Source organism: Hylaeus volcanicus, chromosome 7, assembly GCF_026283585.1.
Source record: "Hylaeus volcanicus isolate JK05 chromosome 7, UHH_iyHylVolc1.0_haploid, whole genome shotgun sequence".
Lineage (NCBI taxonomy): Eukaryota > Metazoa > Arthropoda > Insecta > Hymenoptera > Colletidae > Hylaeus > Hylaeus volcanicus.
Window position 1 is genome coordinate 1,681,830 of NC_071982.1, and position 22,491 is coordinate 1,704,320.

The 22,491-nt window shown below is 36.7% G+C and overlaps 1 protein-coding gene across 4 annotated transcripts in view; it reads left to right on the forward strand.

The window, feature by feature from the left end:
• Positions 1-22,491, forward strand: part of LOC128880300 (putative polypeptide N-acetylgalactosaminyltransferase 9) — a 356,839-nt gene that overhangs the window by 301,412 nt on the left and 32,936 nt on the right. For 3 of the 4 annotated variants that reach the window (XM_054130232.1, XM_054130234.1, XM_054130233.1), the window contains 2 exons: positions 7,520-8,328; positions 14,141-14,339. In XM_054130232.1, coding sequence (XP_053986207.1) covers positions 8,076-8,328; positions 14,141-14,339 — 452 coding nt within the window. In that variant the 5' untranslated portion in view covers positions 7,520-8,075. Of the gene's footprint in view, positions 1-7,519; positions 8,329-14,140; positions 14,340-14,423; positions 14,442-22,491 lie in introns of those variants that run through there. The other variant, XR_008457791.1, reaches the window with a different exon arrangement.

Sequence of the window (22,491 nt, forward strand, 5' to 3'; positions counted from 1 at the left end):
CAGTGCGTCAGGAAATGTTGCAAGAGATGGCATCGTCGTCGTTCGAAGAGCCTTACGAGATTCGAGTCTCGTTCACGATACGGCGCGTATCAATGGTGATCCGCCTCATCGCGGATAGAACGATTCGGACGGAGTAATCGCCTCCTCCTTCTGTTCGCTGTTTTCCGAACAGGCAAGGCTCTATCGCGACAAGAATCGGAATTGTCCGCGATAAGTAGGTGTACACAATGCCTGCTCGCGGCTTTGTGCGCCGTCCGGGGAAAACTTTCGCTGCGCACGCAATCTCGGAAATTGTCTAAAGTTGCCGTCTACCCGTATCAGAGAATCGGGGGCTGCATTCGGAATGGCACGTGAAAGCTCAGGCCCCGGGTAACCATGAAAGAGGAACCTTCGCGCGACGCAGCACTCGGATCCTGAAAGATCCTCAATGCGAAGAGTTCCGACGAGAGCACCCCGCTCCCGACGCAAGGCTCTTGAACGGTTGACTGTATGCGTGCGCACGATCGCGTGTTCTCTCGACTGCGATTTTCTATAGAGCCCGACGGATTTGCGAAATGGCGATGCCCGTTTCCTGGATAAATTGATCGCGGCGAGAACACCGCGCTGCGAATTTGAATATTTGTTTTTATGGATCTCGCGGGTAACCGGCACGGGGAACGTTGAATCGCCGACACAGGATAGAAATTTGAAATCGGTGCTAGGAAAAATAGCGAGTGAACGAGGCTTATTTGTAAGAGGTGCAAAGTCGTATAACTTGACTATAACACTTAACGTACCAGTTTTACAATTGTTCGGTTTTTATATTCATTTAACTTTTGCTTTGCATTACTTTGCATTTGCTTAGGTAACTCCCTTCATAATTTTCTCATTAGAGACGTCAGTAGTCGTACTCTAGCTAAATAGTATAACATATTGTTACAAATTTTAGTAATTATTATTCTAGATTATAATGTTTTTTCACATGGATTAGTTGCTATATTGATAGCATAATTTCTAGTATATGTAATACATGAACAATTGTCGTTATATTAACCGTTATATCAAACAATTAAAATTTGATACGATATCCATTCGTCCAGCATATGTTAACACAACTTTAGGCGAAATTCGAAATTCGCCACGATTTCACCGTCGTGTTTAATTGAAATACGTCAAAATTGCCCGTCTCCCAGGCGTCTTATGGAGCGGAATTTAATCTCATTGCCGATGCGACTAGGCGCATATTATCCAGGGCTCGCATAACGAGGCGCCGAATGAAACAATTTCGTTTCGTCAAGGTGAAATCGCCCGGGGCTCGTTCGTTCGCCACCTTGAATTCCGTTTCAGCGCCGCGCGGAACAGAGAGCACAACCTCCTCTTCCTTTCCCGACCCTCCAAGTCCCGATGTGGAATTTGTTATGCAACTTCGACGCGGATGTTCTTCGCGAGCGCCGAACGAGCGATGTCGTTCAGCGGAACTTCCGTCCAGGGCGACCGGCGCTAGAGAGGAGGCTAAATAGGACGCTTTTGGCCGGCGGGAATGTGTGCCTGACCCGCAAAAATTGTTGAAAACAACTATTGCTAGAAAAAATCCCTTTCAAAAGGCGTGCGATGAGTTATACGGTTGTGCGTATGTAAAAAGGGCGGGATTTTTAGAAATTTCCTAACTGGACTGTCAATTTTTTTCGTAAATTCTTTTATTTTAATGGAAAATGTATATTATGGGAAATCTATTAGATCGTACCACAAGGAGTTGCGTTGTCTGTGGCGGCTTGTCGTATGGCGTGTCGTACGATAGATCGTACGATCAATCGCTACAGATAATGGAATCCCGTTCATACGGTCGAAGGGTCTCATCGAAGCAGTTGGTGTTAAGATTATACTTTATTTCTTATAAATACATGGTTAATACAGTTCATGTTTTATAATACTACAATATTGTTAAGATTATTCTAGAAGAACCGGTAGAAGAACCGGTAGAGAGACAAGAAACAAGAAAAGGGAATGGGTGGATTACTGCGGTAGTCAATTTCACTCAAAGGAATGACGTAATCCAATGGCGGTACGATTTGAATCCAACAGTTGGTTATACGACACGTCGTACGACCTGTCGTACGACAGATTGTATCGTGTATGAGTCCCATTAGTCTTGTCTCAATGCTCAACCAGTTCTGTACAAAATAAAAAGTATACGTTTCTACGAATCTCTGTAAAAATTATTTCATTTGTCTAAATATACCATTTTTAAAACCTTGCATTAGGTCGTCCCATAAATTCGTGCCACTTATTCTTCTGCTACTCAAACTAACATGTGAAACATACCTTCAAATGTTATTATTGGAAATGGGGTATAAATAAATGATAGAATACTAAATTTGTATATTAACTTTATTTTTATTCACTAAATTGTCATGCGCAAACCGTGATCTTTTACAATTCTATATTATCCTTAAAAAGATCAGGTTACACTATTTTAATAATTTTATACAATACAAATTAGTATGAGATACAGGGTGTCCCATTTAAGTTGAGTCTGTAAAAAATCTCGATGATATGTCGTTAAAAAAAAAAAAAACTGACACATGTCCTTTAGTGATTCGAGTGGGGAGTCAGATGGCACTACTAGTTTTTTAATGCGTGTACAATTTTAAACGTAAAATGCTTTTCACTCGAAGTTACAATTTTCAAAACAATAACAATGACAACTCCCCAGAAATTCGATCGAATTCTCATAAAATTTAGTAGAGGCGTTTCGAACGACATTGTTCACAACTGAACATACAATTTTGTTCTCAAGATACAATTTTCAAGATTTAGAACAGGTCTCTATTATTCCGTAAAATTTTAGTTCCTGTCAGTTTGTCGAGATTTGGTCTCGCTATATAACAGAGGTATCCTTCAACGTTGTCGTCCAGCTGAACTTCCGTCCAAGAGAGCTACATAACCGTGTACACATGGTTGTCCAGCTCCTTTGGTGGCCAGCTATTGTAAATTACCTTGCGGCAATAAGGCGCGACGTCCAGCGTAACGTTCTCGCGTCTCGCATGCAGCTATGACGTGCGCGAGATTAAACTTCAGCGGATAATACGCTCGACAGCCTCTCGAGTTCCATCCCTCGTAACGTTTCCACAGTCGACGTTTCTTTCTCGTTGCCACGGAGTGTTTAATTTAAGCGGAACATTGCTATTGGGAGATTCCTTTGGGGAATTCGAATGGAAAGTTCGTGGCTACCGCGTGACGGATATTACGCGTTTGAAGAAACTGAGAAACAACGTGTTACGAATAATAGAATATTTCATTTTTTTTTCATCTCATACAACACTTTTGGTTTAATGTACGATGGAATGCATTTACAGAAACATTAGTATGATTCATTTTTTGGTCTCTGTAACAATTAATTTCTGAATATAATGAATCACACTTATCTCTTCCTTCGTACTGTAACCTAACTATTATTGTTTCTTTCTTGCTCTATTTAATTACATTTGATTGACGGAATACTTTTATTAATAGAACAGAATAGAACCATGTACAACCTCGCTCATAAATATGTGGACACTTACTACTTTTTAACCGACTTCGAAAAGGAGGAGGTTACTCAATTCGACATGTATATTTGTTTTGTTTTTTTTTTAGTAAATATACACCGTAAATTATTACTGTACAACTTTTATTGCTAAATTCTATATTGGATGTGTATTTAGCAACATTTAATAATATTAAATGCCTTGGGTGCTGTATTCAATTTTATAGCGAAACTACGGGATCGTTTAGATAGAAAAGTTTAGAAAGAATGTTCAATATATCAAACACATTCATGACGAAATATTAGAAAATAAATGAGATAATATTACTTCGGATCTAATGAAGAAATTAATAGTATCCAAGTTTGGTAAAAGAAATTTTACCATTATGTAGTTGTCTCTGTAGTTTTTATCATTACTAATTTGATATTAGAAAAAGCTATTAATAAAATATATTGTCGATAAAATTTTCATTAGACATATTTAAGAAGTCATTGCATTAGAATCTGCCATTTACTTGTGCGGTTTCGAATTTATAATATCGAAACTAATATTTTATAAAACGCTTTCACGTACTTAAATTTTAAATCCACTCGATTCCTCGAGTGCTTCGGCTACACGAGGTATTTGCTTAATTAGATAATCTCCGAAGGAATAGTCTCCGTTGATGAAAACGTTCGCTCGGTGTAAATTGCCTTCGGTGGTAGAGCACGTTGAAATTTTTGGAATGCAGCAGGCTGCATCGAATGCAAGGTAATCTCCTCTGCATAACAGTACGCGATACACTCGCTGAATACGGGCGCATCTCGTATCTTTTGTTCTCCAATGTCGAACGTAGGCATTCTAATGCCGGATCGCGGACAAAGATTGCGCTCTGTCCATTCTTCTTTCGCTTTTTTCGCGATTTACGTAACGTTCCGCTGGTGGCAACGCCATTAGCACGTTCCGCGCTCCTCTGCTTACATTATTCCTGTGTCTCCGTGTGTACAACAGGCAAACGTGCTTTTCGCTTATTAATGAACGACCCGATGTGGATTTCCGGTTCGGCCATTAATAAGCCTACGTTTCCTATTCAAAAAGTTTCGCGGTAATTCGTTCCAGTTAGTGAAATCTCCGAAGGATTATAAACTTCATTAGCAGCATAGAAAATTTACTATCTTCCCATTCGGAGAACGGTGACTCGAAATTATCGACGCGTTAGGTTGAGTTAAGTTCGTGTTAGAAGTAAAGTAAATTTAAAGATATTTTAAGTTTCGCGCTATTGATTCGCGCCACGTCCAACAGTCTAGTTAAAAATTAAGAAAAAACAACCCCAACCAATGATCGTTATTTGATCATTTATTATGATACAATTTTGGATTACGTACTTGTAAATGTTCCATATAAAATATTTGTTATTGTATAGATTCGCTAGTGTGTATACAGGGTGTCCCAAAAATGTTGGATCTAACAAAATTATATATTTCAAAGTATCCTGAAAATGTTTGCTTGTGCCACTTTTTTAATTGGGATAATCCAAAATGACTGTCGTGATTCTACGTAGAACTCTGAAGTGTTTAATATCCTTGCAATATCATTTACTCTTCATGGATTACTGGATGGTTTTTGAGTTTTGTTTTGAAAAACTAAAATGAATTCAAATTGAACGAAAAGTTTGTGTAGGATTACCGAGAGTATTACTCGAGGAATTGAAGATACATTTTTGCCTGAAAATTGCCCTTTAATTAACCACGTACAGTATCATTTTTAATTAAAATTGCTCAGTTTAATCAATGTTCAATCATTCATATCAGCCTTTATGTCTTCAAAGTGAAATATAAATTCATCTTAAAATTAAAATCTAATTTAATTCTATCTCTATTTAATTTAATTTTAATTAACAATGAATAGGTCAATAACCCTGAAAGTTGCCTGCAGGATTTTGTAGATAGCAATTTCGTCACAAAACCCGTCTTTTAGTTCATCCTTAAAATACAAACGAGCTCATCAATATAATTTAGTTTTCCTCGTTATAGGAGCTTTTTAAATATTCGATAATTCTCCGTCCTATCGTTAATTAATTGACTTTACCGGTTTATGTGATTGTGATGAGTAACTCTCGAATGTTTGTTTTGGCTGGATATTTGAAACTTTTACCGCGAAATTTTCCTTGGGCGATTTACTTTGGTTAATGAAATCCCGGCTGTGATGTATTACTCAATTACTTTGGGTAAGTTAATTTATGGGTGTCTTCCCTGCGCGATGCTCCAGTATACCGCAAATATGTCTTTAGTAAATATTTCTCGACGTACGCAGTTTCCCTTCAAAATTTCTTTCGATATTCGCGTCGCGATAATATGTTATAATTTTAAAGGGAAGTTATGAAAATCACCGGTTTTTTCGTTAATTAAATTCTGTAGCTCAAATAAGAGTCCACGGTTCTCATCATCCGGATCTTAATTGTACCAAGCTTTGCTTTTATAGAAAGAAGGAAAATTTAATTAAGCGTGATTAAGATGTAAGGAAAATTGCATGCTGTTTTTAAGTGTATTTTATCAATCGCAGTAAATGGAAAAATTCCTTCTTATTAAATGCATTCAGGCGTGTCGGGATTAAATTACGTCCATGACTCGGTTGATACAAATTTTTACTGTAATCAGAGTTTAGTGCTCCATTTGTGAAATTATTCGTAAGTTAAGCGTATTACTTGAGTAGAAAATTTAGGATAAAAATACAGGTATTCTTAATAAATAGTACCATGTAATTGTTTGGAAACGTATATTGTCTATTGTTTGGGAATTAATATTTATATTTATTTTAAATGGATAGATTTAAACATGCGAACATTAAATATGTAGGTTGTAATAATATTGTTATGAATTCTAGGGCAACTTCTGCCAAGTTTGTCTTCAGGGATCATTTGACTCCTCGAATTTTAATTTGATTAAAGAGTTAAATTTTTTTGTGTTTTCAATAATATTGTTAATAGACTATTTTTAAACTGAACCTAAATGGAAGAAGGAACGTGTTAAAAAGAATCTCTTCCTAACTAGATTCAAGTCCACGCATCCTTTGATTAACTTTCTCCGATTAAGATCCTTGAGAGTTACTCATTGTCAGGACGGCTTTCCACACGCTAAGAGAATACGAACAACCGCGTGACCGATCATCTCACCGAAATTTCTCACGCTATTATCTCAGAGACGAGTAAAAGGTCGCGAGGACACTGAGAAAGGCCACGACAATTGTTGGAAAAATCGGTTAATGATTTTCTAAGAGATTGAGAAACGAAACTAAATTAAGCGTTTGTTACGTCATATATGAATTCATTAAATTTATTTATTTCTCCATTTTCAATGCAAATGATTCGATTATTTCAAGAGCATATATAACATTTTGTTGGTTCATCGTATTTCACACAGAAATCGTTTAATATGGTATTGGTGTAATAAAACAATCCTTATTTATTTTTCTTGAAAACCGTAGACGTACACTCTTAACCCTTAACGTTTCTCGTTTATGAAATAATTATTTTGATTATTTTTCAAATATCTGGTCTGGTTTGCAAAGGAATTTTGAAACGTTTACATGCACCTTTTCTCGGTGCGTTTAATTGTTACCTCTTCTTTGTTTCCTTGCTAACATTATTAATCAAAGCGGGTGTTACCTGAGTGTCTCTAACAAACGCGAGAGAAACTATTGTACTCTAACAATATGAATATTAATGAATACGAAAATGAATATTACACAGGGGACACACAGATGTAACGTTGCAATAATGTTAAAACATAAACGTCGTTCATCTAGCTTGTCCAACTTCAGCTGTTTAATTAGTCGGTTGATAATAATTATTATTTCCTTCTTATGGAATTGTTACTTACAACGCTATTCAAGTAAATTGCATATTATGAATTGTAAAAACAAAAACCTTGAAGCCTCATTCGGAAATCCCTTTAAAAAATAATTCACTCGGAAGCCATCTTCGAGTCACATGAAATTCCTATTCACATACTAACCGTCGTCTTTTCATTTTCCAGACGCGGCCATGCGGTGACACCGGAGGGCGTCGTCGAATCGGGAAAACTACATATCAATTCATATCATTCGGAGTCGAAGCACCAGGAAGTCCCCGCGAGGTTGCACTCGTCGGACAGCTAATCACCAGCCGATTCGACGTATCGATCTCCCGTCGCTCGACCCGAGCCGTATCACGACAAATGCGGGTCCAACGATGATCCAGACGCGATCAAGTGATATCAGGTGTCGATCGAACGGGATCGACGGTAACGAGACACACGACAATCCATTGTAACCGGATCGCCCCGCGCGCAAACCCGAACCGATAAACCCGATCGAAAAAAAAAACCGGGGCCACTGTTCTGCATATTCGGAGGACTGCGTGAAATTTCAAAGGGACGAGGACCAGAGGAACGAAGTAAGAGGATGTTGCTGAGGTAACACGATATCTCGAGCCGGCTGAAAAACGATAAGTTAATCGAACCGTGCTCGAAAGGGAGGACACAGGGGGCGACGGAGAAAGAGAGGAAGAGGATTCGGACGAACGACACGTAAAAAAAAAAAAAAGAAAAAGAAATGGGTTTCCCCAGGAGGAGATCCCTGTGGCTGAAGGTGGCCATCCTGGTCACGGCGGTTTGGGCCACCGTGTGCTTTCTGCTTTACACGGAGGATCGCGCCAACGCCGCTGTACAGGGATTGGCCCCCTCTGGCGTCGCGGCGCCTCAAATGGCCAACGGATTCGTGCCCGCTGCTGCGCCACTCAGGAAAGAGACGCCGCTTAATGGCCAGCCAAAGCAGGCGAAGGTTGTACAGGCTGGTCCCGAGCAAGGTAATTAATTTGTTGTTAACGGGGGATCCTCGTGGGAAGAGGGATTCACGATTTGGGCTCCGGGGATTGGGTGTGCAGCGCTCCAGAAAAGTGGAAGCTTGGGTACAGTCCGCGACGAAATTGTGGAACGTGCTGCACGTAACATTCGGAGATGTAAAACGAGCTTTGGGATTTTATTTTTTAGTTAAACAAATTTTTGTGGAATTTCGGCAGTTTTCTTGTTTTAAACGAATGTGGGCTACGTTTGGAGAAAATGTTGTACTTGGAGCTATGTGAACCTGGCACGCGACTTTTCAAAAATTAATTTTCTTTTATGGAAAATGATAGTATTTCGTTTGTACTTGATTTTTTTTTATTAAGCCTTCATAAAACTCTCTAATGATGAGAATTATACGGCGTTACATGGGTAAATACATGAGACACTTATATCTTACATGTTATATCTAAAGAATAATACAAAGTGGTTGTCCTTGCTTGTACATTGGGTTTCTATCGTCTACAGCAGTTTTTTCTATTTTTGTTTTGTTTTTTTTTTTTTTTTAGATGTACAAATTGCACTCCCTATAAATCGGGAAGTTTAAAAAGATTCAAAAAATGGTCGGCGCCCGCCATTGAGATTTTTGGAATCTGTTTTTTCCCAATTCTTTAGAATCGTTTGTACCCGTTTGTACCGCTTTTCTTTTCGTTTGTACCTCAATAGTTCAAATTATATAGCAATTATTTCTATTTTTGTCGGGGTAGGATTTCTTAATTTGCAAATATTTTTCAATATTTTGTTTTATCTAATGAATATATTGGGTCTTGTAAGCAATTTATGTGATGCTCATTGACACTCTTGTCAATTAATGATTGAAAATATAGAATCAATTAGATTAATTAATTGGTTGACGAAGACTAATTTTCGATTTTCGAAAATGAATATTTCAACATCGTACTTCTATTATCTGTTAACATCAATATTTGGACGTTAATTTGCCAGGGAAAATGCAATAAATGCTTACGATGCCGTACATTATTGTGCATGCGTGAATTGTTTCATTAATTAGATGCAATGTTTCTGAAACAGAAAGTTTAACAATGTGCAGGCAGACGTCAGTTTGTTATAAATTTGTAATTAAATTCACTGCTATATTGCGTTCTGTTCAGCAATTACCGATTTATGCATTTCTTATTAAAATATATGTTTTATTAAACCTATCTCAGACATAGTATTATTATAGTCAAAATGTAATGCATTCCGTTGCAGTATTAATTAAGATCTTTGAGAATGAGGTCCACGTGTTTCTTCTCATTTTATTTGAAGTATAATATTGTAGAAATTCTACTGCATATAATAAGATAATGATCGTTAATTAAAAGAATTAGAGAAATCTGTTGAGCAATACAGTTTCAATTTTTACTCTCATTCGTGTCTTTCACATCTAATTGTAAGCATGTGTACTTTCATTGAAGATAAAAATATATTCTATATAGATTGTGTTTAATTAAAAAAAAAATCCAAAATCTTTATGGGAAAACCCATTATTATGTGGATTTCTGAATATTACTCTAATAGTCCCAGTGTGAATGAAAAAATTAGTTTAATTATTTCTTGACCTGTATTTTAACATAATTAAAACCTGAATACCGAATGTGTATATATTCAAGTCTACCCATTTCAATTTAATATACATACTAATTTTGAAGTAATAATAGAGAATGCACGGTCTGAATCTATAATCTAATACACGTTCGTTTTGTCCTTCTTCTCTTCTAATTGTAGGGGAGAGTGTTGTATCGCACAAGTTAATGCACAAAGAGTTAGTTAACACGAGACGAGTCTCCGGTACCGATTATTAACGACTTAAATCAGACAGAAATAGAAGGGAGAAGGATGGCAAAATATTAGAAAGCTCCATGGGGAGTGTTGGAAGGTTTGCATTGCAAAGTGATAAACACCGTTGAGATGAACAAATATATAAAGTTTATTTAATAAATTCACCACTCCGAAACGCTCTGCCACACGAGCCACATGCTACGCGCGTCAAATCCCCTTAGACCCGCGTGCAACTCGATCAGCCACACTCAAACAAACGAAACGCGGGAAACATTCGGACGTTCTAACCCGCGAATGTTTGAATCTTATGCAGGAGTGATCATTTTTTTACGCATCAAATAATTCTGAATGCCGCGAAAAGCAAACAAAGAGGAGTCTGTTCTTCCTCCACACATAAATTTGCTATAGGATAGTGCCACCGGAACCACTCGGACCGGCTTCTATCTCGCAGTTCGCACTCCAGTTAGGATAGAGCTCAATGCTCCCGACCAACCTCTAAACATTCTGGCGTCCAAGGCACGGGCCTGCTACGTAGCCTTACTGACGAGTCCACTATCAGGCCCAGGACGAAACGCTTTCTTCCTTTTCTCCTCTCTCGCTCTCCCTCTACAGGCACAATCTCCAAAATAGGAATGCATTGATCTTGCTAGTTTTAGTGGTAACCCTTTGCACTCGAGCCCTTTTTTCTAGTACCTACCAGCAACTCGAGATGTTTCTTAGCATTCTATTGCCACGAATTCTAAGTTATCTAGATTTGAGAATAAAGTCACCTTTACCTCATCGACAATCGTTTCATCGACACTTCGAGCTCCAAAGAAATTAAACCTAAAGAAGGGTGAAGGGGAGCAAAATATTAGAAAGCTCAAGAAGAATTTCGAAGGGGAAGAGCCCAGGCAGCGTTGATGCACGACGCGAGTTTCACTGCGGCGAAGTTCGCAGCGACCAGGTCGGCACTAAAGCAATTTGTCGTCCTCTTTATTGCTGCACCCGTACACACCGGGGCCCAACTTCGTCGACCGGGGTAAAATTATTTTTAGGACGAGCCAAGACGGCGAGAAAACTGGGCGAAGTCGCGCCAGCCAGCCATATCGTACCGGGCCACTTACCGTCTAGGCTCTACCTATGCTACGCCAATATGGCGCTGGAAAATAAAACTCGAGTTTATGCGGAAAAGCTCTTAGAACGGGAACTGCCGCCCCTTAGATATGTGAACGTTCTAAAAATTCAATTCGCGCCATCTTCTCACCCCCATTCACCCCACTCGTGCGTTTCCTCGTGCGCGCATCGACTGCTCTTCGGCGTCGTTCGCTTCCTGCGTCGAGTTCCATCGCATTTCCGGTTTCTTTGAGAACGCTAGGCTGGGCTTGAAGGACAATTTTATTAGAAAATCGAAGGCGGAACGAAGTTTCTGCCCGTTCAAATGTATGCACGCTGGGTACTTGAGGTTTCCGACGGCGGGGAATGGTTTTTCGAGATCCATTTAATACACTCGGTATTCCTGGCGAAGGTTCGAAAGTTATACGATGATAACGGTATTGATATTAATTTTTAGTCGCGTATTAGATTTTTTGCAAATATTTTTAAACGAATAAGTAGGTACTGCAGACAATTTATATAATATTCGTCGATGCTCTTTTCAATTTATACAGGGTAGTATTAATTTTCAACAATCTTGTGAGACAGAATTGTTTGGTATCTATCAATGTATAACCCCGCTCAAAAGTACGTGGACATTTCCTTAATAGAAATAAATATCTAATCAAAGTTGCGGATCTATTAATGCCAATTATATCATTTATGTGTTGATATGTTTATGTTGAATTAGCGAATATATTTGATTAATAGTTTTTTTTTTAATATCACATTAGTAACGATGAAGAACTATAGAGATAACTAGATAATGTTAAAATTTCTTTTACCAAACGTGGATACTATTAATTTTTTCATTGTAGCCGAAGTAATTATCTCACTTATTTTGTAATATTTATGCCATACATGTTTTTGGTATATTGAATATTCTTTCTGAACTTTTCTATCTAAACGATCCCATAGTTTCGCTATAAAATTGAATATGGCAGTCAAAATGTTAGAAACCAGTAAATGCAACAGTATATAAAAGTTGATTGTAGTTATAATTAGGCACAATGTGATACAGCTGTTACGCGCAAGAGCTGCCCACAAGCAAGAGAAGATATAAAACAAATGACACACATATAATGCTTACTGTATGCGTTTATACTTTCTCAACACAAAACATGCAATATTATTAAATGTTGTTAAATACACATCTAAAAGTTGTACAGTAATAATTTACGGTGTATATTAATTATTCATTAAAGGTAGTAACTGTCCACATATTTATGAACGGGGGTGTACCTCATACAAGTACACATCTCATCTTAAAGAAGAAATTCAAACACGAGTAGTTAATTTTTGTATGTAAATAATATCATATTTCTTATCTACGTCTGAAAAAAGGAACGTTCAAGGAAAATATTAGAAAAAGAAAAGAAATAAACGGGCTAGACAAAAAGCAACTGAATGTATTTGTTAATTTTTTATCCAATTATTTAGATGTAATATCATTTGGATTTATACAGATTTCAAAGTTCGTGGCAATTCGATGCATGAGTCAAAAAATGAAGTGCATCAGAGTTCTCCACTGGCCGTTGAAACTGACCAATTGCGTGAGTGGTCGAAGTCAAATACATCTGCAACATGCAAAAGAATTCAACGAGAAAGTCGGTTGCAATGAATCAACATTTGGGAAACGTTTACACACGGACTTCGCTTCTAGCACTCACGCAATTTGGCCTTTTTCAAAGGCTGGTGGACGACCCTGATGCTTTTATGTTCGAGCTTTTCATCACCCGACTTGTAACGCCAGACCTAAAATCGATTGACTTCATCGATGATGGAGTCTTCACTGAATGCATTGCAAACGTAGCTGACCTTTCTGCACTACTTCCATTCAAATTTTAAACTCCCCAGCAAAGTAGCAAAAATTGTAACTATTTTAAAATTAAAAAGGAAACGACAGGTTATTTCAGAAAAAATTTAAAATGTTAACAGAATAAAGAAAGAGTTTTAAAAAATATATTGAATTAAAAATTCAATTTTCCTATATTACCACGTTGAACGCCAGGTTGCTCATACGATATAGGAGAAAAAGCTTTTCACTAAGGAATTGCAACAATTAATTTTAAGGGCTAAGTGTTAATGAAAACTAATCTGGATAGAATTCGTAAATTTTACAGAGAATAGAAAGATAAGTGATACGAAAAGTGTTAAATTCCATGTTTTCCAATTGTCTCGGGACAAACTTTTAGCCCTATAGACATTTCCATGTGAATTAGTCTCCCAACCAACGCGATAATAGTATCATATGCGACTGTGCATTCAATCATATTCGTAATTTAAATTCATCGTAAATTTTGAAATTTAGTTTATGTCATGGCGTTATAAGTGAATCGTTTTCTATTCAATTACTTTGTCGAAACAAAAGGTAACTATTGCTTGAATTTAAATATGAAATAATGCAGATTGGACCAAGAACATTATTCTTCATATTTAAGCAATAATTCTGATGAATATCATCTATATTGTTTACATAAATTTAGTCTAACCAAAAGAATGACAAAGATCAAAATAAATTGAAATGAACTTTATTAAAATGAAATTGTAAAACAATTGATGTTGAAATATAATATGCGGAGACGAAACTATATTTAAAGAAACATTTTGAAACATTAAGAAAATCCTATAAATTTTTGAAACGAAAATTTCTTATGCCAAGGATAATATTCGGATGATTTAATATACAGAGAATGATAATGTAGAGAAATTAATATTAAAAGTAGGTTTGGAAATATTTGATTCTCAACATTGTTCACTTAATAATAAACGTTCGAAAGTTACAACCGTGAGTTGTGTAAGAAAATTCTTTGTAGGAATACGTTCTCGGTAATATATATTTCCTGTTTCTCTTTTTTCCAGGCGGTGGCGTGCTCGCTGCTCCTCGTGACCAGGACTCCAGCGCGCCTGGCGAGAATGGAAGGCCTGTTATTCTACCAACAAACATGACTGCCGAAATTAAAAAACTTGTCGACGACGGATGGCTTAACAACGCGTTCAATCAGTACGTCAGCGACCTGATTTCCGTTCACAGAACACTGCCGGACCCGCGAGATCCATGGTGAGTCCGATTTTCCTAAATACCTATACCCACAATTTTCAGAAACATTTCCCGGTAGATTGTTTCAGAACTTTATTTATTTAGAATACAGATTGGCCGACAAATTGAAAAAACATGTGCAGTTAGGGACGAGAAAGTCGATACAGGACTTTGGAATAGGTTTTCGAGTTGTTGGAGGTTGAAATGACGCGTTTTCAGGAACGTTTTAGAGGGAAGTAATCATGTGGGAAATTCAAATTTAGTGTTATGGATTTATTAACACTAAAACTAGCAAGATCAATGCATTTATATACATACAACTAATTAGAGGATGAAATATAAATTAGAGACAAAAATTAATACTCTGTCGGGTTATTGGAGGTTGAAATAACTCATTTTCAGGAACGTGTGTTTTAGAAGGAAGTAATCATGGGAAATTGAAATTTAGTGTTATGGATTTATTAACACTAAAACTAGCAAGATCAATACATTTATATACATACAACTAATTAGAGGATAAAATATAAATTAGAGACAAAAATTAATACTCTGTTACAATAATTGCCCTTAATTGTAATATCACATCGTTGACGATTATTAATTTTTTGTTATTGATTTTCGTATAAATGCTAATTATGTGAATTACGAATTTATTCAAGAACTGGAGATAAATATTATTGATTTTTGTTATATTTTATTGACTGATAATAAACGTTTCGTGGTATACAGTAAAGTCTCCATAAATGTACAAATATCTCTACCATAAATGCACTGAAACCATCCCCACCACTGGGGAGTATATTCTCTACGGACGAGATTCTATGGACGAGATACAGTAATGTCTCCATAACTGGACAAATTCGTCTACGATAAATGCACAGAAATCATCCCATCACTGGGGGTATACCCCTTGGGAGGTCGAAGAGTTCGATCGCCGAGCACTGTTTACATGATCGTGTATTTTCTGATGCTTGCCGACGAGTTTCGAACGTAGAGGACAGCGAATAAAGAAGATGACTGTTAAAATATTTGATCGAAAAGATGGGTTTATTCGATAAAATTAGCAATTTTATTACTAATATTTACTTACTTGGTTAACATAAACATATATTACAAACATATTAAACGAAAACTAAATGTTCCCGCCGACATTAGAGTAATTTGATTAGGACGAGTGGCTGTGCCTGTGGAGAGAGAGAGCGAGAGAGGAAAAAAGGAAGGAAGCCTTAGACGCCGGGATGTTTAGAGGTTGGTCGGGAGTAGCTTATATGTCAATTTAAAACTCTGACGATATTATGAGTACACTTTCATTGTATTGCGCTTTAAAATATTCCTAAGGTCATTTATCGACGCCAATATCTTTACACTCGCAAGCTTTCAGATAATTTGTCGGTTTAAAACTCTGACAATATGAGTACATTTTTATTATTTTGCGTTTTAAAATAATTCTTATTCGTCGACACCTTGACCTTGCCTGGCCACGCCAAGCATTTGACTTCCAGGCCGCGGAAATCTAGGCAAATCATCTGGCAGCTCATTTCGATTTCACGTATTTTTCTACTTTCTTGCAGTTTTTTATGGGGATCTTCTATTTTTCAATGATAAGTCCTCGAGTCCTCCACTTTTTCATGTACTTGGCGTAATTATTTTACGTTTTTGAAGTTTGAAGTTTGGACCCTACATAGGGTTAGGTGAGACCGAGCGCTTGTGAGAAGACTCGCGGCATCCGTCCTTCTAGTGGCGAGGACAAGAGGTGCCACCACAGCTACATATTCTTTGTTCGAGCTTAGTTTCAGTTTGGTTTTGGAAATACATTTTCGTATGCAATTTTGATTATGATTATTTCCATCCCTTTTCTCCTGAACACTAAACTAACTAAATTTTACCCATGGCAAGTATACTCGCTATGGTACGAAATACTGCCATTTCTCCATGACGAGTATACTCGTCCAACACAGCCGAGTGGTTAAACATACAACTGGCCTAAAAGTGGTTAGCATGAACGCATATTCCAAAGGGTAACGTTCTAACGTTGTGCCCAGGGGGTTGCCTCGAAAAACAGGAGATAATTTCGAGCAAGCTCCAACGGTGTATTCCTCAGAACTGAACTCTCGTTACTTTGTTATTATTTAATTACACTACACGGTAATACGTTTGGTTCGAGTTACACCAAACATCGTATTTCACCGCGTGGAAGAGATCTCCGTTTGCGAGAAACGCGCGCGGTTCAAATGAAATATTCAAGGATTTTCCAAGGTTCGCCCCGTAGGATAATATAATACAGCGAAAATATACCCAGCGTCTTATTCGTATTACCGAGTCTACGCTCGCGGAAACCTGGGAGGAACAACTCCATTAATATGTTTCGGGTCGGAGTAACGGGGCGTTATTGCAACTTCTTGTTAACAGATTGCACAAATTACTTTCCGTTGACACGGAGAAAGTAATTTCGCCGTCCCCGTTGAAGCAGCGGGATATATGTTCCACGGTTAACTTAATCGTGGCGCGACTAATTTCTTGAGCGCGGGGTCGCGCGTTTAGCGACGGAAGGTCTCTGCACGTTTGGTGATTTAATTAGCCGGGAAAATTCTTTCTTCGACGACGATTAACTTATTATTAGACCGCGGATTTTTATGCGTTTATAGGGAATTCGAATGTGCAAGAAACTGCAAAATGCACGCAGTATGCAAGAATATAAAAAATATCGAGAGTAAAGTTCATATTATAATATTTGCAGAGTAAAATAAATTCCTATTTAGGTTGAATTTTTGTAGATACGTTCGCCAAGATTTTATTTTGGCTTTTAAAAAGTAACGGACTCGCTGTTTATCTTGGAATCTATGCATTATTGAACAAAGTGACTCGACACAAATTTCAGGGTTCAAAAATTTCTGGTTTTCTGTAACTTCAGGTTTGATCTTCTCCTTTTAAAGATCGAATCTGTTACTTTTTGAAAGTTCTGTATATGACTTAGGCCTCAAGCTGTAGCTATATTCGATTGTAGCTACTGCCCCATTGTAAAGAACGTAGAATGTGGAAAGTTTATTGGTACGTTTATGGTACGTGGACGAGAAGAGGTTATTTTTTAGGGTTAAGGTAGGAGTCTTTTTGCGTCCAATGGTTTTAGAATCTTTAATTAAATGTCGTTTCGACATCAATAGCTGAAGTGCCGTATACTCAGAATTTCAATTACTTGCGATAATCTGACAAAAAAATATTTTAAATAAATGTTGATCAGTTCTCGATTGGCTATATATATTAGCTATACACAAAATTTATTTATTATAATCCGTGTCAAGACGAATTCAACGACCTTGGTATGACCTTGAAGGCAAATTCAAGAAGAAGCGTGTGCAGACGCGAAGACAGAAAGGTCTTTTATGTATCGTAAAATATCAATGCGATCCGATATTGTCTAATAATGTTTAATACAAATATACTAATATTAATAGTATCTAAATGATACAAGTGTTAAATACTTTAATTTTCTTGAGCCACAAACACATATTTTAACAACAATAAATGAAGAGAATAGCACCGAGCATAGAAAAGCGTGGCGGTTTTCTTTCGTGTCGCTTTTCGGATCGACAAACAGGAAACGACTACCGGGCACGTAAGATCCATGAAACGCAGGGACGGGGGTTTGAAAAGCCCTATCGACGCCGTTCGACGAAATATCAAAAACCACGGCCGATTTATCGCCGCCGAAGGAAAGCCCCGCCACGTATCGTGGGATCATTCTTCATAATTCCGCAATAAATCTCCGCGGTCGCCCTACGACTGGCGATTTATTCCGCAACGAAACCAGACCAGGCGCGTAGCGATATCTGGCCGACGATCGGGGGCCCTGCCCCTTCAGAAATACGAGCCGTTCATTACGACTGCGGCGCGTGCCCATTTATCTTTGTTTCGCGATGTAAATGGTCTTGTATTTCAATCGTCTTAGATGTGTCGATAAGAGCTGACTGACTCTATCGAAGATTTTGGAAGTTTCGATTTACAATAGGATCGTCAGGAACAAGGAGGAGATTTTTGTGGGACAGTTGGAAGAATGATCTTGTTCGTGATGTCGCGTCGTTTGTGGTTGGTTAAAAATTAGACCACGTTGTAATTAAATGTAGATTGTATTTATTTATTGGTACGAACTGCTGTATTTTGTATCTGTGATAGATCATTTTTGTTAAGTTGTCGTGTTGCTAGAGTTCATTACTTGAGCTTGTCACAGCGGTTCTTTCTTCGATACGCGAAGATATTGGAACAGGTGTCGAATCAATTGTGTTTTGAACGACGGTAAAATATGTTCTGTCTTAACAATTTAACGTTCGCACGTATACTCAGTCAAATGTCGCCAGGGCCAGGAAAAAGAATGGAAATTTAAACGAAAGTATGATTTATTTTCTGTAGTCTACAAAATAAATTTTGCTCGTTTTGAAACCGTTTAAGAAATACAAGCCTTCAAATATTGCGATTTTTACACATTTTCGTGAAAATGGATTGTACATTTGAATTTTCTTCTTTGGAACTATTCACCCCCATCGACCTGTTCTTTTTTTCATTTTAATCGAGAGGGATTGCTCTTTCTGAATATATTTTTATTTGGAGCAGATCTGATTTTTGCAATATTACAATCAACCGTACAGGTCGTCTACCTGATGCGGTATGAGTCGGCTGTCTCTAATATTTTATTATGACGCTAATCGAAAGAACACCAGAATGAAACTTAACTATTTTATAGAGAAAACTTCAAGGAATGCAATGATAATTTTTTAGATTTTTAAAACCGTGACCTTGAGGTAGTATTTGCAAAATAAAAATTTACTTATAATTTTTAATATTACAAAACTCAATTACAATTAATTATAATTTTTAATATTACAAAAATCTGCTCCGAATAAAAATATATTCAGGAAGAGCAATCCCTCCTGATTAAAATGAAAAATAGAACAGGTCGATAGCATAAATAGTTCGAGAGGAAAAAATTAAAATAAAAAACAACAATAATAACAACACATTTAATACAACAAATTTAATAGTAATTTAACAACAAATTTAACGTTGTTTCTTTTTGTGATAATTATTAAAGCAATCACCTACATGTAACGATACTTGGCAAATCTTACAGATAAAAAAATATGTAGATTTCATTATTTTAGTTCCATAAAGTCTTTTAAAATTAATTCTTAAAATTCTTAAAATTAATTCTAAAAATGTTAATTCTATCCAGGATTCTATCCTGTTATTAAAAATAAGCTTAATGGAATGTAGTATTTTTCTCCTTGTTTAACAAATTTCTACGCAAATAAATAGCTTGCGTAACCGTCCACGGTACTTGCTAGTCGACTGTGAACGAAATCCCGGAGAAATACCGCAATTGTTCCCTACATCAATCGAAATTAACTCAATTCTGCCATCGATTAATGGGCCAATTCAAGTTAAAGGATTCCGTTTCAAGGGGTACCGTGATTCGTGAATATTCAATCGACCGACTTCCGACATATTCATTAAGTCGCAGGAAGAGAAAGTTTATCCGTAACAAATCGTTTAATTGATTTTACGGTTCGCCGACGTCTCAAAGACGATTACTCGCCTTGCCATCGGGTCACGAGTTCATTAGTGCACCTCGAGGCACCTTCTCAATTATGCAAAGCAAATTGAAGGACCTTCGGCAAGTAAAATACGCGCGTCTGGAAAAAGGTAGCCGCGACAAAGGCTGCGAAAACGTTGCCACTTTTAACGAAGATGCGGGTAACTTTATAGGACGCTCGACATTTTCCATCCACCATTTTTCTTCTCTTTCGTAGACAGAGTTTTGCGAAATTCAAAGTCCTAATTCGCAATGAAAGTATTGCTATAAAATCTGATTTCGTTTTTAGAACGTTTAATGTATATGTTTTTTATGCAATTACAAGCGTGAGATGTCTGAACTTTATAAACTTGCAGGAAAAGTAATAAAAAGTAAAAGTTAAGATATTACGTATATCCTAACTGCAGTAACTCAAGTTTAAAAGATCAAGTAACACCCCAGAGTTTCACCCTTCTGATCCAATCTATATGACTGTTAGACATGCAAAAAAGTTTCCCACTCAAATCTTTCATAGGATTTAATAGATAATGACATGATGCATGGACCAGTAGAAAATGTTAATTCAAAATCGCGGTATGTTTAAATCATTTTTATTTAACGGTCATAGCATAATATATGACGCTAGTTAATAATAAAGAATACTCGATCCGGTATATAAAATATACAGGGTGCAAAAATTCGTTACGTTTTGAGGGGTCACTCGTGTGGAAATCAATTGGAAGTAATTTTTTAGATACAATTTTTAAAATACGTGTTCTTATAACATTCTCGATGATGAATTAAATGGTGTAAAATTGAATTTGAAAAAAGAACTTTCGACGACTGTATAGCGAAAAGGATATTCATTATGCTATCAACTGCGAAAGAATGTCTGGAGCTGATACAGACGTCTGTTCCTCGTACGAAATTGTATTATGAAATAATTAACTGGAAACCGTGCTTAATTTAATAAGGTACTTTCTTTGGAACTTTTGTTAACCAATGTCATCATAACTAGATAGGAGATAAGTTCGAGCTCGCGAACCTCGGACGAGGCTTTTACAAAATTAGTTTTCTTTCGCGCGGAGACGATCACAAGTTGAAATCTGTTTGTGCTTTTGAAGCACGAACCGCTCGTTGGTATATCGATTCAATATTTGCACTTCAGAGACAAACTGAGAACCAAAAATTTCAAAAGTTTAATATTTTAAGTAGCTATGAAGAATATCAAATTAATTTAGGGACTGAAGTTATTTTTCCAAAGTTTTTAACGTTTAGATAATTAACATAGTTTTTTTCTGAGGCGCAGACATTCAGATTTTTAAAAAACAGGAAGGTTGCACAACTTTGCTTCTAATTCTGGAGACGCAATAAAAAATATAAAGTTAGTTGGTTGACTGAATTTGTTAGTTACAAGTTTTCGACATTTAACCCTTTGCAGACCAAATTTTCTGATTTCAGTACATTTTTGTCGAGCCTCACGCGACATATGACCGCAAAGGGTTAAACTTAGGATAGTTTGTCTCGCAGCCCAACGATTCAGATATTTGCAACTAAAGAGGTTGTACTCCTGCCTCGCTTATAATTTTTAAAAATCTTTTTTGGCTTTAAGGACAACCTAGATTCTGGGTTAATTAAAGAATGTTAACCTGATATTAAATGTAGTCTTAATTATTGCTATATGTTATATTTGTACATATGTAGATTATTGTTTGCATTAATTGTTTCGTTCAAGAATGGAATATTTACTACTCGTGTCATCTTTCAGGATGACCCTTCTTTAAATTTATCTGAAAATTATTTCCTTTTGGCAAAAAGCAAAGTAATCCAGAATTTTCCATTTAGACTCTCAATTTTGGAAGGATAAATAAATTACAATTAATTATTTCGTAAGCTGTCTGTTTATCATCAATTTTATATTTTTAATAATAAAAAACAAATAATAAACTTTAAACAATATACATAACCTAAAATATACTTCATGATCTAACGATTTCAAATTATTCCTTCAGATATTAGACACGAGTAATCATTCCTTCTTTTACTTAAACATTTAAATAGTAATTACTTTCTCAGTTCAGTAATCATCTCCATCAAAATTTCTTTAAACAATGCAATGTTAATAACGAAAAACAAATAATAAACTTAACAATATATACATAACTTGAAATATACTTCATGATTTAACAATTTCAAATTATTCTTTCAGATTTTTGACACGAGTAATCATTCCTTCTTTTACTTAAACATTTAAATAATAATTACTTTCTCAGTTCAGTAATCATCTCCATGAAAATTTCTTTCAACGATGCCCAACCATAATGCTTGGCTGGCATTGCACGACTGGATTGCGGCGGGCTCAGGAATTAACTTCCTCTTGTGGAGAAGGAAATGCATCTCATTAAAAATTCCTCGAAATGATCGACTTATTGTTGATTGCCCTCGAACGTTGCAAGAGGAGAAGAAAATTGGCCGTCCAGTCTGAGGAGCCAGCGAGGGCCAGTAAGATGGTAAAAAGATGACTGGCTCGGTTAACGAGAAGTTATGAACACCGCGGCCGACTCGTCCGGCAATAATTTCACCACTCCTAAGAATGGTTTTTATTGTTCG